The sequence below is a fragment of the Austrofundulus limnaeus genome, unplaced genomic scaffold (assembly GCF_001266775.1).
Source record: "Austrofundulus limnaeus strain Quisiro unplaced genomic scaffold, Austrofundulus_limnaeus-1.0 Scaffold62, whole genome shotgun sequence".
In the NCBI taxonomy this organism is placed as follows: domain Eukaryota; kingdom Metazoa; phylum Chordata; class Actinopteri; order Cyprinodontiformes; family Rivulidae; genus Austrofundulus; species Austrofundulus limnaeus.
Genome location: NW_013952464.1, coordinates 1,266,350 through 1,287,991, shown reverse-complemented (window position 1 = coordinate 1,287,991; position 21,642 = coordinate 1,266,350). Strand labels below are relative to the sequence as shown.

General features: G+C 37.5%; 1 protein-coding gene across 1 annotated transcript in view; it reads left to right on the top strand.

Annotated features, from left to right (window-relative positions):
• LOC106518521 (monocarboxylate transporter 2) overlaps positions 1-13,572 on the top strand; it is a 24,835-nt gene extending 11,263 nt beyond the window's left edge. The window contains exons 4-6 of the mRNA XM_014009853.1: positions 4,894-5,037; positions 6,337-7,140; positions 10,780-13,572. Coding sequence (XP_013865307.1) covers positions 4,894-5,037; positions 6,337-7,140; positions 10,780-11,063 — 1,232 coding nt within the window. The 3' untranslated portion in view covers positions 11,064-13,572. The remainder of the gene's footprint in view (positions 1-4,893; positions 5,038-6,336; positions 7,141-10,779) is intronic.
• The last annotated feature ends 8,070 nt before the right edge of the window (positions 13,573-21,642 follow it).

Genomic DNA, 21,642 nt, shown 5'->3' with positions numbered 1-21,642 from the left:
CATAATAATGGTGTGGAGAGGATGGCTAAAGGGGGAGAAGGGAGGCCATCAAAAAAAAAAAAAAGAAAGAAAGCTGTTTTCTGATGTGATAACTACATAATGACGCCACTGCTTTCAACTTTATATTTTTGCATCTGTTTATTAATGCAATTTTCCAATATTTTGGTCTTCATCACCTGACATTCACTCATATATCTATGGAAAAACCAATAAGCTGCATGATGTCAAAAATGGAATTCAGATCTCAGATCTGTAGGCCAGCACATGTTCTTCAGTCAGCATCTTTAACTCACTATCAGAGAGTACTTTTGTAATCCTGCAAATATTAACTAGGTCAGCTCTGATTTTATTTTCATTGTTTATCATTCCTGTTATTTAATCTTCGGAACACAGTTAAAGTCGAAACATGATATATAACACAACTATAACAAACAACTGGCTGCTGATGGATATTAGTATAAACGTATATTAAGAAGTTCATATTTTAGCATTGGGTTCAAATTCATAAAAACAACCCACTTTTTTGAGTCATTTGATAAATTATTTTGCAGTTATTTGAACTCCATACAAAATGATCTGTGCGTTTTGTATTGTGGACTCAGCCCCACAGATACACAATTGATATATTGACTTCATGTGAGTGGCTGCACTCAGACATGGTGTGAGGCTGCCTAATTAGAGAAATGCCGGCATGTATTAGTCACCTGACTTGGATTTAAAAGGGAGAACATGCAAACTCCACCCAGAAAGTCCCCCCGACCGGTAGATGATCCTGTGACCTTCTTGCTGAGAGGCAACAGTCTGAACTACCATGTCGTCCAGATGAACCCATGTGACATCCGCACAAAGCAATCTAAAACACATGAAACTACTATTCAACAATGCGCTTTGTCCCGTATTCACACTCTGCTGTATTTGTGACACATGTGGACAACACAAAATATGACTGAATAGATTAAATAAAAGGCACCGCTAGTTGCTTTCAAGGTTACAGGAAAGCGGGTGATGTGGTTTACCTGCTCTCAGCCAGGGAGTACGCTCGTGAAATATATGTTGCCGCTGTGGATCAGGCACAAGACTTTATCATATTGTCCTTTGTGAGTCCAATGTCACCCAGTAGAGGAGAGAGACGGCAGGGATATATCAGAGCGCACCGGGGTCTGACACCGCATCCTCTTGGGAGAGACATGACAGCCTTCTCAGGAAACCTCTGACCAAAGGAGTCTGAATGATAAACTTATAATGGAAATGGAAATGCTGGTAGAAAGAGAGACGCATCTCTGCGGTGCAGCTGCAGTCAGGAAGATGATTTATCTTTGACCCCTGCTGGCACCTGGTCAACTGTACAAACCGCCTCATGGATATTTGTTCCTTTGTGTGCAAAGGAAACAATTGTTTAGGATCATTTTGTCAGCTCAGCTTAGCAGCTGGAAAAAAGATGTTTTTTTCCAGTCTGCAGACATGCTTATAGTCCTATAACTGGGGCATTTGCAGGATGTGCATCAAGAATTTTAAAATACATCTTAGATCAGTGGACCTGTCTGTGTGACCTGCTGTCCTCACAAACTGAGTGACTGTGCAAGGAGAGTAGTGAGTGAGACCACYGTGACACCTGTGACCTCGCTGTAGTAAGTACAAACTTTAGCAGATTAGATAGAAGAAACCTAAAACACAGCTTTTTTCCAGGTTCTTCACCAGTCTGATCTTTACATCAGAAGAGTAGAAAAGAGAAAGACACAGTTGAAGCAAAGTCAAATTAAATCTTGATTAAAGTCTCTAATAATAAACCTTAGTCAACATTTAATTTTTCTTCAATAGTGTCTTTCTCTTTGCCACTCTGCCATAAAGCTTAGACTGGAGAAGAATTTGGGCACTGGTTAAGTTTCCAGTCTCTCCCATCTCACCTGCTGAAGCTTATGGCTTATTTAGAGTTCTCACAGCCATCTTGGTGGTATGTTTGAGCGATATTGGCAAAAAAATTAATCACCATTATTTATGGCATTTTGCCAATGGCTATTAATATGACGATTAAGAGATGACAAATGCACTTGCATGTTGACTCTAAACCAGTTACCTTTTGTTCTATAATTACACTTACAAATCACCAAACATCTTCATGCTCTTACTTTGCCACCCATAACCTTCAGACTAACTGAGGACATTGTGGAATCTCAGCTAAGTTAATTTGTTTCCCACCATTTCCTGTAGGAGAGTTTGCCTCAGTCCACATCGTCTGGCTTTTATTGTACTCTGGTTAGATGATTGAACAAGTTCCTGTTGTCTTCACTTTTGTGCACCTTGCAAATGGCCCAGATTTGCTTAAAGCCATACGTATGAAGCCAAATCAGTTCCATACAACAAAAAGTTCACCTTGTCTAGAAGCAAACGGCTCTGCCTTCTTGCAGGTTGATAGTGGGAGGGAGTTGCAAACAAAAATATATCAGGATCATACAACACTAATCGCAGTAATCACAAAGTGGCAAATAGTAATCGATGATAGCTTTTCTGATGATTATTGACACAATGTGATTTTGCTCAAGCCTACTTGGTGGTCTCTCTCACTGTTCTTCTTCTTGCACAGTCAGTTTGTGAGGGCAACCTGCTCTTGATAGACTAACACATGTCTCAATATCCTTCCATTTCTTGATGATGGATTTAACAGAACTTCTGGGGATGTTTAGGGTCTTGGAAATGTTTTTGTATTCATCCCCCAGCTTGTAATTTTCAATAGTCTTTTCTCAGAGTTGAATTAAGACACTCTCGGTTATGGGGGTGAATATTTATGCAATCACATATTTTGCAGTACATATTTTTGTTTGATTGGTATCAGCCTGTAGAAATATGATTTCACTTTTTTCAATGTTTTTGTTAAAAATGGCAGTTTATCTGGGGCATTTTGATAGCAATATAAACATAAAACATGTAAAGCAGTGAATACTTTTGTTGGTACAGTACAGCCAATCATTATTTCCAAAAATATTTCATAAGGTCTGTCCAATGGTTCATGATATATTTGCTGACAGATRAACAGAGTTGACACCAAATATTTGGTGGCAAAATTTTACACAAAAATCTTATCCGATTTGCTACTACCACTCCAGACTTTAAATCAGTATCTGTAAAAATGGCTGAGGTGTAGTCAACTTTGGGTTAATACGTTGACTCCAAATGTTAATACTTTGCAGTGATTACTTTCTGAAAGTTTCAATACCCCCCCCCCCCACCCCCCAGTGGTTTGTGAGATAATTTGGGGAGAGGTACACACATAAGCAGGGCGAATAATTATCTCTGTTATTGTAATACAATGTTTTGTTCTAGCATTGCTTTCCCTTCCTGTCAGGATTTAATTCTCATCCACTAAAAAAAAATCAATTCAACACTGACGGAAACGTGTCCTTGGAGAAAGTCATGTTTGTCAATCTTTTTTTTTTCTATGCTGGTTTCAGTTATCGCCAACCTTCTTCTCATTTCCCTGAAAATCAGCTACATTTTCAGTTTTCATTAGCAACCTAGAGATAGCAGTTTGAATGATGCCCACTTTCTTGTCTGCAGAGTTTGGGTAAGATCAATCTATATTCAAACAACTTGTCTTTATGGCAGAAAGGTAGAAAGACATTTTCATTATGGAATGCTGTAGAATGACTGGTGGCACAATGTCAGTCTTTCAGGCAAGGTTATAAATGAAGGAAAGGTTGACGGCATATAAAAGACTGTTCAATTGCTGATTGATCACTGCGTGTAGAGTTATACATTATCAGGGGAAAGTATAATGAGTTGCTAGGCCCCTTCTTGTGGAAACATGCATGTAAGTTTTCCATCACCTACTGGGATGTTCTTTTGCCCTTGTTTTTAAATGTATGAACTTATGCTCACCAAAGACAGTTTGGACTTTCTCAGCAGTTGATGTTCACATGTTCACTGCCAAAGAGAATTTTTATTTTGAAGATGTTTGTTTACAGCTGGAAATAGAAAAATGAAGATGCAGGACATAATCAAAATGTTCACTGTAAAAATCAAAATTTTATTCACTACATGCCAGGAATAGTAGCTCAGGCTCTTTCGGGACCATTTAGCCATTTATCAGCACACAGTTCAAAAGCCTGCCTCTCTGATGGTATGGGGTAGTGTTTCTGCCTATGGAATGAACAGCTGACGCATCTGGAAAGGCACCATCAATGCAAAAACAAATATGCAGGTTTTAGAACAATATATGTTCTTTTCAGGGAAGGCCTTTCAAATTTCAGTGAAACAATGAGAACCACCTTTTATTACAACAGCAAGACTTCATAGTAGAAACAAATTGTGCTTTCTCAACATAACGAGACAAATAACTTGTGATCTCGACATAACGCCATGAAAATCTGTTTTCTAAGCATGACCTGTTTTTGCTTCAGAAATTCCTGTTCTCTAAATCTGTTACTATTTTACTCTGAAGAGAATGATGTAACAAAGTACTGTACTTTACAATTCTACATTGACACTGAAAAGCTGATTCATAATGTACTCTATTAATTGCTCATAACATTTGAAGAGAAACAGTGTTAGACATTTTTAATTGCTGAACCTATTCAGCAGGTCGTTTTTTCAAACATTAGAAGATGACACACCATGTCTTCTTCTAAATGGCTCAGTGTTGCCCTTTTTGTACACATGTATCACCATATAACCCAACTTGTAAATGATGAGCCAATTTTCTTTTCTTTTAATTCACAAGCTGTACAGTGTTCGGTTGATCCAGTCATTATTAAAGGTTGTCTTTAAAATGACAAAATTTGACAAGTTGCTTTGTATTTGATAATAAATTAACTGTAATTCAAACTGTTTATACTTTATGATTTTCATTATTTCCACTTTTCATTTGTAAATTAATGACTTTACTCTTTATTTTCCCAGGACCTGTGAGCAGTGTGTTGGTCAGTCGATTTGGAAGTCGACCAATCGTCATGATAGGTGGACTGATGTGTGGGGTTTCGATGGTAACCGCATCTTTTGGGAGCTCCATCGTCTATCTCTATTTAAGCATTGGCATCATTGGAGGTATAGCACAGTTTAAAGTCTTCTTTTTTATTGTTGTAGTTTGCTTTTAGAAACATTAGTGCCTAAAAAGTTAAACCACAATATTATTGCATGCAGTTTTACTTTGGGAGTTTTTCAGTTCCACACAGCCAACAACCAAAACTAGTTTTCATTTTACTCACTGTTCCTTTCAAGGATAAGTTGCAGTGAAGTTGGCAGTTTGTGTCTTTTTGGTTTAGATCTGTCTGATTTGGCCTTCACGCTGTTGGTCTTGGGCTTTGTGCAACTGCCACAACTCCTGGATTGTAGTTAGAGCAGCAAGAGGATCAGCACCAGGACAGTAATTAAGACAGAACTATCTCTGATCCCAAAGAGGATAGTCTTTTATGGCCCTCGTCACATGGGGGCTCTCTGCCCCCCCAAGCGATGCACATTACCCTGCCAAAAGCTCAAATGAAGGATTAATCGGCCCAGCAAGTGGCTAAGCTTTGTGTGGTGCCCATAGGCGTGTGCTGATCCTGCTTTGCACCCGTGTGCCTGGCTTAATGACGTGTAGGTATCTAGCAGTTTTACCTAGCAGGTATGCTGACATACAGTAATAACAGCAAGTATAAAACAATAACCATCTAATACAAAAGCACCCTTTCTGTCTTTACTCAAATTTTTAAATTAAAAAGATGATAGCCAGTATTTACTTGTCGAAAAGTGTATGATGATGTTGCTTCTGTGCCAAATTCTTCTGGTTGGTTCAGATCCTTGCTTGGCAAAGACCTGTACGGTGAGAAATCACAGTCGACTCGACTGAAAAATCAACGGGAAACCTGAGAATAAGCAAATTTCCATCAGAGCCTATTCTGATGAAAAAATAGAAGCTCTTGCTCGGACTTGTTTTAATAGAGAAGAAAAGAGGCAAACCCATTTTCACTAGCTTTCCTATGGATCCAGACAAGAGCAAAAGATTAACTTTGGAAGGAGAAATATAGAACCATAACCACCTAGCTGTAACTTTTCATCTTCCTTAAATTAGGTTGCTATTAAATTAATATGTTCAGCGTACAGAAGCAAGAGAGAGAACGTATTACCCAGGCTCCCTAATTTATTTCTACTTAAATGGACAAATCATATCTGAAATAATTTCAGCATTCTGTAATGAGATTTTAGTTGGCAAAAGTAAAATGAGATGAAACCTAAATGAGCGCTTAGCAGAATCAGTTGTAATTTAATTTAGTTAGTACCCTCTGGAGTTTAGGTTCTTCAGTTTTTCTTTGGAGGGATTTAAAACGTGACATATTTTTCTCTCCCCAATCTTTCTGCACACAGGTTGTGGACTCTGCTTTAACCTGAACGCATCTCTCACCATCATCAGTAAATATTTCCTCGTCAAGCGACCATTGGCCAATGGACTTGCTATGGCTGGGAGTCCAGTGTTCCTCGGCGTCCTGGCCCCTGTCAACCAATTTCTTTTGGACCAGTTTGGCTGGAGAGGAAGTTTTCTCATCCTAGGGGGTGTGATGCTTAATTGTTGTGTTGCTGGTGCCTTGATGAGACCCATAACTCCTCTTCGTAAACCATCCTCTGGTGCACTAATGAATGGAGTGGAGAAAGGCAACACTAAGCTAAAAGGAAGGCGTATGAAGAAATCTATGAAGTTTGTGGATTTGACCTTTTTTAAGAATAGAGGCTTTGTCATTTACCTCATAGGAAATGTGATGTACATTTTTGGCGCCTATGCACCCATAGTGTTCCTGTCAGCTTATGCAATCAGCCAAGGTGTGGAGGAGTATGCTGCAGCCTATCTGCTGTCCATCATGGGCTTTGTGGACATGTTCATTCGCCCTTGCACCGGTTTGTTAGCCAACAGCAAATTGGTCAGGCCAAGAGTCCAGTACCTCTTCAGCTTCGCCATAGTTTTCAACGGTRCTTGCCATTTACTGTGTCCCCTGATGAAGAGCTACCCCTTGCTGGTGGTCTATGCTGTACTCTTTGGTGTGGGCTTTGGAATGGTTTTCGCCCTAATCTTTGAATGCCTCATGGACCTGATGGGAAACCGGCACTTCCCCAGTGCTGTTGGACTGGTGACCATTATAGAGTGCTTCCCCATGCTTTTGGGACCACCTGCTGCCGGTAACATACTCCAAACATGAGCCACACACTCACAAACACAACAAACATGGAGAGACGTACAAAATAAAGTAGTGATGTCCTGATACTAGGGCTGCAACTAACGATTATTTTAATAATCGATTAATCTGTTGATTATTTTTTCGATTAATCGATTTATCGGCCAAATCATTAAAACGTTTAATTACATGAATATGAGTAGATATAAATTAATTTCATTCCTGTATAAATTAGGGATGCAAGTTATTGATTAATGAATTAATCTGAAGTTGATTTATCTTATAGATTGACTAACAATTAATTGATAAGCAGCCATTTTCTTAAAAACCGGAGTTTTTTATTGAATCAAGAGGCTCTTTTCATAAAATGAAGGATTTTTTAAATAATCTCCTGAATTAAAAAACAGAAGCACATCATAAATATTTTAACAATTTATTTTGCCAGCTGTATTAAATNGTTGATTCTGTCTGACTAAAACATTGTTCGACTCAGTAAACGGTTCTAAAGCAGCCCCCCTCCTCCCCTCTTCCCAACTGAGGCAGACCAGAGGCACATTTAACATTAATAATTTTTCTCTAATTCTTTACTTTTTGCTTCCTTGTTATTGATTCTGTCTGACTAAAACATTGTTTGACCCAGTAAACCGTTCTGAAGCGGCATGCATACTCCGTTTGAGAAAAACTGTTATCGGGACACCCATAAAATAAAACATCTAGTAAATTAGCACCTTCTGAAGTTGGGTTCTGTGGAAGGGTTTTGAACATTTTATCGCTCTTTGTTGCAGATAGTTCTTTGAACAGAGTCAGTTTGCAGAAACTGAGTTCAATTCTGACCAAAATGTTGAGCTAAATGGTATCTCACCCAAGCCTAGCCTAAAGTGAAATATTTTAAAGGTGGTTGCTGCAGATACTGTTTTAACTCTTACATCTCTGTTAGATACACTACACTAAAATTTACATACATTTCTGTTTTTCTTTGCAAGCACAAATAAAAGCAGCAGGAGATACGTATTTGTAGCACTTTGGCTAAAGTCTAGTTAACTTSCAGCTTGCAGATCATAATATTTCTGTTGGTGTAACCATGCAAGGCAATTTTCACTGCAATTTAAAAGTTTTAATGACCGTGTTTGCATGAACAGCTAAAGAAAGAAGTTGTTTAAAAACCTCAGCAATCCCTTTTGTTCTTGAGCCCCTTCAGACTAGCTGTTAGCTTGTCCATTCGTTTTGCCTTAAACGCTTATTTTAAACAAATGAGTCTGTTCAAAGAGCTATCTCTAAAAGATAAGACAAATGTCCATAACCTTCCACTTCAAAAGGTCATAACTGTCCCATTAATTTGAATGATTTTCTTATCTTTATGTTGACGCTGATAAATCCAACACAGACAATTTTATCAAATGTACAACACAAGATGGAACATCTTTTCAATTACACAATCCCTTCATTTCAGATAAATATTACAACATTGTAGACCAAAGAGCAGATCAATAATGTAAACTCTGAAACTCGAGTCTGATCCAGAGCTTCAGCAACATGTTACTGTAAATATTTATTCGTAAAGTGTTGGTTTGGTTTGCATGAAATTGGTTATTTATTCTGACTTCCTGCTGAAAAAGTGATGTGTTCTTGTGATCTTTTGAGGCATATTGGTAGAATTTTGTCTCTATACAAGACTAGACGATTAGAAAGGCAAATTCCAAAGTAGYCAGAGTAATGTTTCATTTATAAAAGGCACCATGAACATGAAGCAGAACTGAAATCAGGAAATCATTCACTACAGTTCGAWGACATCTTAGCTTCCTTAGAACATATAAAAATAAATTGTAAAAGTAAAGTGTTTGAATTGACTATGATTTCAGTCTTGAGTTCCACAGGTGAAAAAAACACTTTGCGGCCCTTCTGGGTTTTTCTACATTAACAGATACTTTAAAAAGCATAAATAGTTTGCACTTTAGAAGGGTTCACAAAAAGACTTAACTACTAGCAACTGCCTTAATTATTGATGAACGGCAGAATTAGTCGTCAATTCAAACGTTCTCTAACCATTATTTCCTGTCTATTATGTGAAAGTGAGCACATAGACACATAGACACAAAATATATAGAATGGTTAATTCATGAGTTAATAAACATAAATAAACAATAAGTATGTTGGTTTAACCTGTATGGGTGAAGCATTAATACATGTTAATTAATAGCTTATYAAGTATGAATCATCCTTAATTMTTGATATTTTCAAGRTTAATTAACAATTAATGAGGTGTARTTCTTATAAAGTGCTGCCAAAATCCTTTTAAAGAAAGTGCCATCAGAGATTCAACTCAACAATCCAGCAAACTCAAAGGCTTTCTACATTATGTCCCTTTAATGCTCTGCTTTAGTTGAAGTCCTTACTTGTTTATTTAAAAATATTCTTTAAAAACATTCAGAGACAGAACAAAGAATGCTAACCTTTGCACCAATCTTTAACTAAACCTTAACATTGATTTAAGCAGCTTTTTAGTGTTCTGAATAAATCATCTCAGCTTTTCATACCATTTCACTGATAAACATTTTTTTTTGTCTTTAGTATGACTTTTAATGAAGTGAAAACTTAAAATTTCCCCCTCAGTGCGACCTTTTTCTGAGGGGCTCATTAAATGGGGGTAAATAAGTGCCTCCTTGCATGCCTAACATTTTCCTCCAGAGGGCACAATCGTTATTTATCCCATATCAGCTTGTTACTGCTCCTCCACACCTTCAGGTCAAGCCAATTAGGAGGAAGTGAGGTAAGTGAGCGTAATTAGCCTTTTGCTTTGGGTGTTTAATGACGCTCAGTTCAAACTCTCGTCATTAAAGTCTTGTACCTGGGCCATAATTAGGCTGCGAATGCATTCAAARAGAGGTGACTGTGCCAGATGGACGTAATTATTGCTCAGCCAATCTTAGTCTGTCTTAATGAGCATAGTGGTCATTTGAGTGCAGACACCAGATGAGCGCGATCAATCAGATAATACATCGAGAAGCTTGAGATGATAATGTCCCATAGAGCCGATCATTATGTAATGACCTTAAATAAACATTTTTGAAGATTTTAAATGTATTGTTCTCATGAAAATGTTTTGAAAAGCAGATTAAGTAAAAGCCTGAAAAAGATTTAGCTGGTTTTGGCTGTTCTCAGATTAAAAAAAAAAAGGCAATAAAAATTGTTGCTGATAAACTTGAATGTCTTAAAAACTAGAAATTATTTGGTTTTATTTGTGGCAGTGACCAAAGGGCAGTCCCACTCAGTATAGGTGTTTGGGTAAAGTTTGCTTAAGCCTGTGAGAACCTGGAGGCTTAAATCTGATCTAAACCACATTTGTCATTTTTTTGCAGACTTTGGGCTTGATATTTATGGCTCTGAAAATGGGCTTCACTTCTGATTCGTTTTGGTAGCAGCCATCCAAATTGCCTTTCCAGCAAAAGCAGGAGAGCCAGGAAGGGTGCAATGGCTCTCTGTCAACTCTTAAGTGGCTCTTCTCAAATTGGCCCGTGTTTGCTCCTACTCTCTTTCACACACATATAGAGGAAGCCACATCAGAGCTCACCTTCAAAGCTGTAAAGCGATCTAATCTTACGTTTATTTGGGCTTTAATCTTCTCTTTGCATCTTTCTTGCCCCAGGGTTTCTGGTGGATGTCTTTGGTGACTACAAATACCTGTTCTTCATGTGTGGAGGAGTGATCGTGACCGGTGGGCTCTTTCTCTTCATATTGAACATGTACAACTACCACTTGCTAGATAAAGAGAGTTTGGAAAAAGACAGGAAGCAGAACCAAATCAGTTCGGAGAACCAGGATGAGGTGAACAGCTCCGAGGAGCAGAGGGAGCTGAACGAGCCCGTGGCGATAGAGATGAACACGGCCAGGCAAGAGCCTGAACTGGAACATGTACAAGAAACRAATTGATCAAAACTACGGACTGATTTTAATGACTTACTAAAATACTTGCCCACGCCTCCATTAACTTCTTACTGTAGAGGTGGAGTGCAGGCAAACAGACAAAACCTTTAGTCCTAACTACAAATTGTTAGGTACATTTACATTTGGGATTTTTAAAATGTGTTTTTTCTTTACTTTGATAATGTTTGATGGGACATTGGTGGAAGGTGGTCAGATATWAAAGTTTAGACCAAAGCACGCGACTCCAAATTCGATACAATATCCAGACTGCAATACTATCAGTAGTAAAGTAAGTAAAGTAAAGTTTTATTTATATAGYGCCTTTCACAGAAATAAATTCACAAGGTGCTGTACATTCAGGTAAGGGGRGAGGGGGCAGTTAMGAAACACCCATTCAAGAAGACATACAAGACAAACATGGGGGAACATGTGAAACGTGTCATGCAGCAAACACAGTTGCGCTACGTTTATGTGCTAGCTTCARGGTAAACAATGGGTTCAAACAGTTATAGTTTCAAAAGCACTACAAGTTTTTATGAAAGCATTCTTTAATTTAAATGCTTTTAATTACATGTCAGAGTCAGGGATATAGAGAATCCTCCCACTTCCCATACGGTTCCTGCAAGCTGTCAGTCAGCTGTGTATGATGGCAGAAGGAGGGAAAAYTCCTTAAATGTTACACCTGGTTTTAATTAGGTGAGAAAATAGATCAAGTAAAATGCAATTGTTTAGGTATCAAAAAACAGACAACATCCCCTATTATTTCTTTCAAAGTATCCGTGTTTTGACACAAACATTGCAAATAATTACCTAGTTTAAGTTAATTACCTAGCAAGTTAGGTTCTCAGTTTTAGGTCACAAAAACCAGGATGACAAAAATAATTAATGTTCAACACAATAGGTATTTATTGTTATAAATAAATATTGGTATTTTCATCAAATTCAGCTGTATAATTCTGTATTTTTGTCCTGATCTTCTGTTATTATTTTAAAACAACCCTAGTTGACCAATGATTGTAATGAAAGCAAAACTATCAATACATTCATGGATGTATGTATATTCATACAACATGGGAGTAACCATGTTAAYAATCAGAATAACCAAAAATAATTATTAAAGATTAAATTATGAATCACTTTAAATACATTTTATTTGTTTGTTTTTATTATGTGACATTGTGGTGTTTTTGCCTAACGTTATCAGGAACCTGTTAAAATCTTCAATCTGTCTGGTTCTGTACATATTTAAAGATTAAACTGCTGCACATGGGGTTTTTCCAATATGTGCTGCTTTATTATTTTCTTTATGTAGGTAAAAAAAATGTTTATCAACAAAAACAAAATCCAAATCAGTATTTTAACCACAGTTCACATTATTATCTGCCTGTGAGCAGTTAGAGTATTGACCAGGAGCATCTGACTTTGTTCTTGGTGTCTGGTGTTTGAACATTTTAGYTCTCTGGAATGTGGGGTTTTGTTTTAAAGTTTTTGTAACTAATGTTGGGATTTATTAAGTGTATCACTGCAGCATTCATTAGAGTGTCAGGAAAAATGTTATTATAAGTAAGTAAGTAAAGTTTATTTATACAGCACCTTTCTTAGACATAAAATCACAAAGCACTTCACATAAAATAAAACAAAAACAAATTAAATTAGTAAATTAAAACATCACAGCATTACATTCATACGAGAGTACAAGTAGTAAAAAAAAACTTAATTAATTGATGCATTCCACACAAAAGTGGACCAACTGATCCGTTTACACCACTTTATCCACCAGTCATGAAGTCGGACCTTTGTTTTGTTTGTTATTGTATCAGTAATGACTGTGAAAGGCTGTTGTTTTTTTCATTGGTGCRGCAAAATTACAGATGATCCTAAGAACCTTTTAGAGTAAATATTTGCAACAGAACGTTTACTGGAATGTGTTCATAAATGCATGTCTCGCTTTCCTTTCTGTGACTTCTTACTYGTCCTAAATCAACCCAATCTTTATTGTGAAAACATTCATTCTTCTTACATGGATGCGAAGAACCTCCGGGGAACAGTTGTGGGATCTTTTGATTTTTCTGTGTTTTTATTGTGGAATACCAGCAGGTCTTTATTTAGCTCATGCAACACTTTTGTAGCGAGTTTTTCTTACAAGAATTTATTGTGACAAAACCGATTACTTAATTGTGATGCTGAATTCTTTCGTTTTGATTTTTTTTCAAACTTTTGTCATTATTTAAAACAAATTGGACTGTAATAGTGAAATGTAGAGACTGTTCCTCAGTGATGTAATCATTCTGTGGTGACATTTAGCCCTGACATTTTTTATTTGGGTGAGAACTGATTTAAATTCTGTTAATTGTGCTCATGTGAGTGTTTACCTCAGACTCAGTGACAATAGAAATAGAAATAATCTTAATAATGGCAGCTCAGTAATTATTCTTGCACAATTTATGATTTCCAGAGACATGTTTTACACATATGTGTTGAGATTGTTTTGTGTAATAAAAACAGTCTTAAGTTGTGAATTTGTGATGTAATATTTGGTATGTTCCTCTACAAATTACATAATTCATTTCCAGTGTAGACAATTATTCATATAAATGTGCAGCTACTTTTCTATATCTGTGGTCTTCAGGACATATAAAAGCGTGCTCTCTCTTTTTAATGCAGCGAGCTAAATGACATCAAATCAACATCCAGCGTGTAAAGCTTTTCAGCGTCGTCGTCTCCACTCTGAGTTTTCGCGACAATTAGAAGACTGGGGAACAAGTTTGGAAATGTCAGCAGCTTAAGGGTGCGGGCGCCTAATGAAGCGAGGCCCCTGATGTTCTGGGCTACTGCTCCAAGCTGCATGCAGCCTCGTACACATCAGCAAATTATTGGGCCAATAAATTAGAACCTCAGAGACAAATACACACATATAGCGCCCCCACCACTCCTATCTCCTGTCCCTTTGTTGAGTGCTGTACAAGGTCTTTGGACATCACAAGGTGGAAAGGTTCCCCAGAGGCACTGTGGCCGGGAATCTGTTTGTCATTATTATATTCCTGCTCACCTCCTGCACCCCCACCCCTTCCTGGCCTGCTGACCCTCCGCTACAGACCGCCCTTCTCACTGTGTTTGTTTCTGCAGAGCTCCGTGACTGTTGTCCTCCAAGCTCATAGCAAAAAGGACCGGTGTGTCTCCCGAGGGTCGCGGAGTGGATCAGGTTGAAAAATACAATGGAACAGAAAAATCTACTGTCCTGAATRATATGCCGTGAGGTACTGTTCCATTATGTAGGGCCATCAAAGTTGCAGTTCTTTTATTAGGGTGTGAGTTTGTTAAAAACATGTTTACTGCATGATAGAACAGTTGGGTTAAAAATGTTGCCTCGCAAAAAAAAAAACATCGCAAGTTTGACTTCTGACTGGGAAGCAGAGTTTGTATGTTCTTCATGCATGTGTTTCTGGTTTCCTGTCAAAACAACAACAAGGTTATTTGGTAGCGCTTGTCAATGGATGGTAGAAAAAGTGCCACGTTTTTTCTGTCTTGGCCCTCTCTAATGTCCCTGTGATAGAATGGTGATCTGSCCCGCCCGTGACCACTGGTACCTGTGCCTCTGAACAGAAACAAGTGGGTCAAGAAAATAATTCGAAATCGTATGTATATTCCTTAGCAGAMATTTCTTTTTCCACTGGTGTTATGCTAAACGTATCAGCAAGASAGGTGCTTAGTTGAAAGAAAATGTGGCAACATTGAGGCAAACTTGGTTTACTTAGACTTACTTCCTCCTGCGCCTTTTGACCATTGGGCGGCAAGACGTCTCCATTGGGGCTTTAGACTTAAATAAAGATCACTAGACTGAGCCCCGCCCATACCATCCACTGGTAGTGTCTGTGACAGCATGGAGGAGCAGAAACTGAGACCTAACAGGGCAACAGCTCACAGCCACCATAGGAACTAATAGATAAACAACAAGCTGAACCGGATCTGTTTCACAGATTATCTGTCATGTTTTTACAATTAATAATGATGTTAATTTCATTCAACAAACATGTAAAATGGCAGATATATACCAGAAAAATATTCAATTTATAAGTAACAATGATCTAAACCAGACCTGAAGTCAGCCTGTAACTTAGACTTTAGCTAGTTGAAAAATGATGACTTCAGCTAGTGATAATGTATATTTATTATTTCTTCTTACTGTTGTTATGGCAATATTTATTTAACAAAGACAGAAATACGTGGTCCAAGAATGAAGGTACTCCGTGAGATGATCAGCTGAGTTTTATCGCAACAACAGAAACACAGAGAACAACCTGGCCTGTCTCTGTGCCTCTGTTTCTCTCTGTGTCTGTCTCTCCACACTGCTCACTACTGAACACTGTGTCTCGAGAGGCCTCATATATATATTAACAAACACCATAATGTCATCTTAGCAAGATTTGATGCAAGGTCAATGGAAAACACAAAGATAAACACAAGTGATATCTAAGGATGACTGTTGTTAGCAGATCTTGTTCTGACTTTAATCATTCTGTCTGCAGACGAACAGCATGTCATGAAACTCTCATTAAAGGTTGTCATGAATTACTAGCTTAAATATAAAAGTATTAGTTCCACCACACTGTCATAAAAAATATTTATATTTACCAGTCAACAGTTAGAAAATGTTCTCTGGTTATAGGATGAAACTTGTCTCCACAAGCTAATATCTGTTAACCAACTCAATAAATAACAGTGATTACATCAACTTTATAAGATTATTTTAATTTTAAACTGTTACATTATGTTCTGCTCAGATCACATTGAGCTAAATAAGATCAAATCTGCTGACTTGTGTTGTGAAATGAGATGTTTTCCTGTTTATCTTCTGTTAATAAATCCATAACACAAACAGCTTTTCTGACATTATTTAAAAGATTAGATAGATTATATAAACTGTAAAATATTAATACCAACTGGGTTAATATTATAATTAATAGTTTTTATGATTTCTACATTGTCAGTGTTTTTTTCTGCTCTGTTGTCAACATGTACAGTAATGGGAAATCCAGACTCTTGACTGTTTCGTTAGCTTCACCAGCCGATCACATGGTCACGTGGCTTCTGCGCACTTCAGCTGTTCCATAGAACCTCCTTGATTGGGGTTGATCTCTTGTGACCACTTTGGCCTCATCTGGGCTGATATCTAGGGCCTTGAGGTTTTCATGGAAGGTATGGTTGTGTTGGTATCCATTAGATTGCAGCTTTTGGTAGGCATGTTGCTTTCTGATGGAGGACATGTCCAGCGAATCTTAGTCGGCGCTCTGTTTAGATGATTTAGCAGCAAAATAAAAGAGGTAGCATCAATAAAAAAATAAAATAAAAAATAAAAGAAGTAGCATTCCAGGAAGGAATGAAAATTGCCTGCTGCCTTGTCTTAAATATTTAAACTGAGATCTCCTGTAGAGCTTAAATTATGTGCCAGGGATCAGTCTCAGGTACCACCACAGCTAATCTTAGCTCGATAAATGTAAAAAAAGACCGAGTTGCAGCAATTTTTGTGTTTGCTAAAGTTGACTATCTGTGGCGGCCATCTTGAATCGAGCTGACTCTAATAAAGTCATCCAATAATTACTTTATGGGTGTTAAATTATGTCCAGTGGAGTACTTGGGTAATAGAYAAATAATTGAACACAAACACAAAGCATTAATGAAGGAATGCTTCAGGTTTTTAAAGTTCTTGATAGAACTCAGTATTTTACTCGAAGGAGACAGAAGCTWATTTGATCTCAAACAGAAGTTCTCACCGAAGAGTCAAACTAACAGCTAGACTATTCCAGAGCAAATCAGCARTCTAAAACATCTCACACATCAATGAATAAACATTATTTTTACAGATTTTTACACAGCATCACTTTTGAGTCAGATTAAAGTACAGTTCTGGCTGGTGAAGTTTAATGCCTTTAACTTTAATGACAAAATAAAAAAGACTATGAGACCAAAATAGTTTTCACTGTGAGCAGTTAAAACCTTTTATGCAACTAACTGATGCCCAGAGTTGTAGTAACTAAATACAAATGCTCCTTTACTGTACTTAAGTACAATTTTTGGGTTTCTGTACTTTAGAGATTTTCAGCCTACTTTTTACTTCTACTTCTTTCATTTTCACACAATTATCTGTACTTTCTACTCCTTACATTTTTTAAAAAGTCAAGAAGTATAAAGTCGTTACTTTTATTTCATTTTTGATTGTTTTCATTCCAGCTTAATAAATACTATCCATATAAATTGTGCCTCCTAGATAGAGTGAATTTAACTGTGGTTGAATGAGAAGTATAAATATATAAAATTCTGATACTGTATTAGTTTGTACACAAACAAATCACGTCACACTCCAGCAGGACATAGCAGACCCATGGGCCAGAACTGGCCCTCCAAGCCATTTCAATTGGGCCACCAGCAGTTGTTACYACATTGTAATCTGTGGTCCTATGTAGAAACACAGTATTTCCACCTAAAGTCATTTGGCCCAATGATTATATAAGGGGCTGTAATGTAGTTAGTCAAAAACATGGGCCACCACACTGGCTGCTAGCTTAATCATTATAAATAAAAGGCCTGTACGTAAGGCATATTTGTATTTCATGAATTATAATGTTGCATTTGGCTGCAGCCCTCAGACAGATTTTCATTTTGGTGAAAAGATTTGGGCAGCCCGTATATAAACTGAAACAGCTAGACTAGTGCATCCTAAATTTAACATTTAAATAAATTATTTTAATATGATATAGTCATAAATATCCATACAGAAAATCTAACTGCTCATTTTAAATCAATATTTTTACTTTTAATACTTAAGTACAAAAATTATCAGATACTTTAAGACTTTTACTCAAATAATATTCCTAAAGGAGACTTTAACTTTTACCAAAGTAATTTTTTGGTAAGATACGTGTACTTTTACTCAAGTATCACTTTGTGGTACTTCATACAACACAAATGGACAGCAGTGTTAAAGTTGATAGGATCACTTCTGTATGAACCACTGAAAATGCTTTTTAGCAAAGTCTGACTCGCTGTTAGTTTGACTCTTATGATAAGTTTCTCTAAGCTGAGCTTCTGTGTCTGCTGTACTAGTTGCAGCCTGCTGATAACGACTTCAATGAACTTTAAAAGAGCCAAACGATCTCTTTAAACGACATTTGTCACTTCAGATTGCAAAACGGTACTCCTGAACAGGAAGGAAGCAGTGTGACATGGAGCCCGTTTTGGACTCGTCAATTAATGAGGACTGGAATAACACTATCGCTAACTGTAAGTGACAACTCTCAGTTTACTGTCAGTTCTTGTTTAACAAGTAGCCAGCTTGGAAGTGGGTTACTATAATTGGTTATCACTCTTCATAAAGCATCCTGACTGCTGAGGTCTCATGATTTACTACATAAACAGACACAGAGTGCAAGGCAAGAGTCTGGTGTCAGGATGTTGATTATCAGCCTTTCTGATGACCTATGGATCCCCGCGTATCCAATCACCACTGTTTACAAAAGGGGGGCTGACCTGATGAATCTGAAGTGCTCCTACACAAGCAAAGAAGAGTAAAAGAGAAAAGAATGTGCTCCCAAAGGGCTCAAAGAGCACCAGCATCTATCAGCAGAAGAAATTGAAGGGGATGTTTCAGAGCAGCAGAGATTAGATGGACCCGGAGTGTTGAGCAAGCACAAGGCAACCGGTGGAACGCTTCCCCTCACAGGAGWGACATCAAACCTACAGAGCACCGTGAAGCAAGAAGTCTGCATCCACACAGACACATATGAACCCACTGAGCCGGGYCGGGTGGCCTTTGGAAAAAAAGATGCAGCTCTTTATTTGTTTGGGGAGTACACACAGGTGAAGAAATTTATAGTTATTAGAGGTTAGTACTGATGTTAGAAGCACAACACTATATTCTTAGGTTTTCCTTTTTATAATGTTGACAATATTTAATCTATTATGTTTTGATTGATATAGATTAGTTACATGTCCAAATTATAACAACACATAATTAAAACGTTATGATAACAGTAGATGAGGTTTTTGTCTGAATGCCTGTGATTCAGCCRTAGGTCAGTAGGGGGCGAACGCAGGCATTGAAGAACATGTATAAATTGATGAACTTCCTGGTTTTTCGCCAGTGTGGTTTCCTGTCAGCTCTGTTGGCAATAAACCTCACTCAGATCCAGAATTCTGGTGTTGTATGGTTTGATTCCTTCTACAAATCGTTTTATTTAACAATGGTGGTTTTAAATTCGACTTCAGTTTATTGAATACGTATTTTTCTTACACAGGGATAATGTTAGATCATATCTGCCAGGTCTACATTAACCCACACCTCCATAGGAGCTTGTAGATGTCAGGTATCAAGTGATGTCCGCCAATCACCAGAGGGTTATACAGTATAAAACACTCGTTGCAAAAGCTGGTTGTGTTCAAGGAGCTGCGACTCAAATATGAAGCTGATTTAATTATTTAATAATTCCTGAGTCATACTGAACCATTCATGTCTTATTCCTTCAGCAAATCATTAAGTACAACATGAGGATTTTGACAATGCTTGTTGAAAGTACATTAAATCTGGTTTCTTGTGTTTTAAAAAGATTGTATTTACAACAAAAAAAGGTTTCACACTAAATTCCAGGACAGAAAACACATTAGCAACAGTTTTGATTGATGTAACCAAAAGTAGAGTAGCAAACCATATGGAAATACACATTAACATGCAGAAAAATAAAACAGTGAACAGAGCAGTAGTTTTAAAAGTAAAGGTTCAAACCACACTGTTGGTTATTAAAAAAAGTAATTTTGAATGACTTATTAGAATATTTGTCTCATAGTTGTTGTTTTGATTCAATAATGATAATCAAAGGTGGATAAAAACAATAAAATTGTTATTTATAATGTTGGTATGATTGTTGTGTTTTTTTTTATCAGCTGCCACTTTTGTTAATTTCAACCAAACACACCTTTAATGAAAAGCCCTTGACATTTGGGGACAATACACATCCATCCATTCTCTATACCCAGTTCATCCTTACATGGTCACTGGTGCCCATATCCAGCAATCACAGTGTGAGGGACAGGTCGCAAGTCCATCACAGAGACACACATAGTGACAAACAACCATTCACTCTCTCACTCACACCTAGGGACAATTTWGAGTTATCAATTAACCTAACAGTCACGTTTTTGGTCTGTGGGAGGAAGCCGGAGTACCCGGAGAGAACCCACRCATGCACAGAGAGAACATGCAAACTCTACCCAGAAAGGTCCCCAGGCCGGGATTTGATCCRGYGACCTTCTTGCTGAGAGAACTGAGCCACCCAGTACACATAATACTGTAATAATAATRATGCATTAGTCTTATATAGTGCTTTTCGAGACCCTCAAAGACACTTTACAATTTTTCATGCAACACTCACACACTGATGGTAGTAAGCTACATTGTAGCCACAGCTGCCCTGGGGCACACCGACAGAGGTGGGCTGCCATACTGCGCCACCAGCCCCTCTGACCACCATCAGCTGGCAAGGCGGGTGAGGTGTCTTGCCCAAGGACACAACGACTGAAACGGCTGGACTGGGGATCGAACCGGCGACCTTCTCGTTCCAGGACAACTCCCCCAACCACTCTGCCAYRACTATTACTGATAYTGATATTCCATTGAATGTGTTACAAGAAATTTATACAAGTGAAATAAAATATTATACATTAGAGAAGCTGTGTAAATCCCTCATTCTAAATAAAAATTATGTTTTTGAAGTCATTGTGTACCGTTTAAGTTCAGTGAGTACAGCCAAGTACACAACCTAAAGTACTTGTACTCGATTTGACACCCATATACCCGGGGCTAAACACTCTGTCACACTATAATGTCTTAGACAACTTGTAAACTTGCTATGGATAAATTACTCATAAGATATATACACCACAGTATACATCCAAATAAGGCTTCCAGCTGATTTATTCTATTCCATCTTCAACGTCTTTTCATAAGTTGACATAAGTTGTGTAAAATGTTACAGTGTGACAGGACCTTGACTGCTATGGTTTATAGACAGTTGTAAAAAAAGACTTTAGTTCATCTGAGCATTTTTWGTGCAAAATATCACCTAAAAAATTCCAACTAGATGTCTAGACTACAATCTGGTCAAAAAGTGAAGCGTTAAGACATTGACTTAGATGTCGAATGTACACAGAACTCTTAAAAATAATTTCAACAACACACCTACGTTTTATCCATAATTTAAAAAAAAACATCTGAACTAGATTTGCCACTTTCTGCTGGATTATCAGCATCAGATCAGAACTTTGGATCCATTTCATGCTCAGAATTACATCACAGAAATGCTCCTACCRTCTCAGTGCAACTCCTAACTTTACTCATTCCCTAAAGACAAACACCAGACATATCATTATCTGCTAGGAGAAACTCAACCAGGGAAAAGAGGACARACAGACACTAAATGCGGAGGAACTGATGCAAATAAAAAAAAGGAAACAGGATTGAGGGAAAAGGGTTAGGGAAAGGAAAAGAAGGGACATTTGCTACTTGGGGAGATATAACAAAGCCTTTCCATCCATC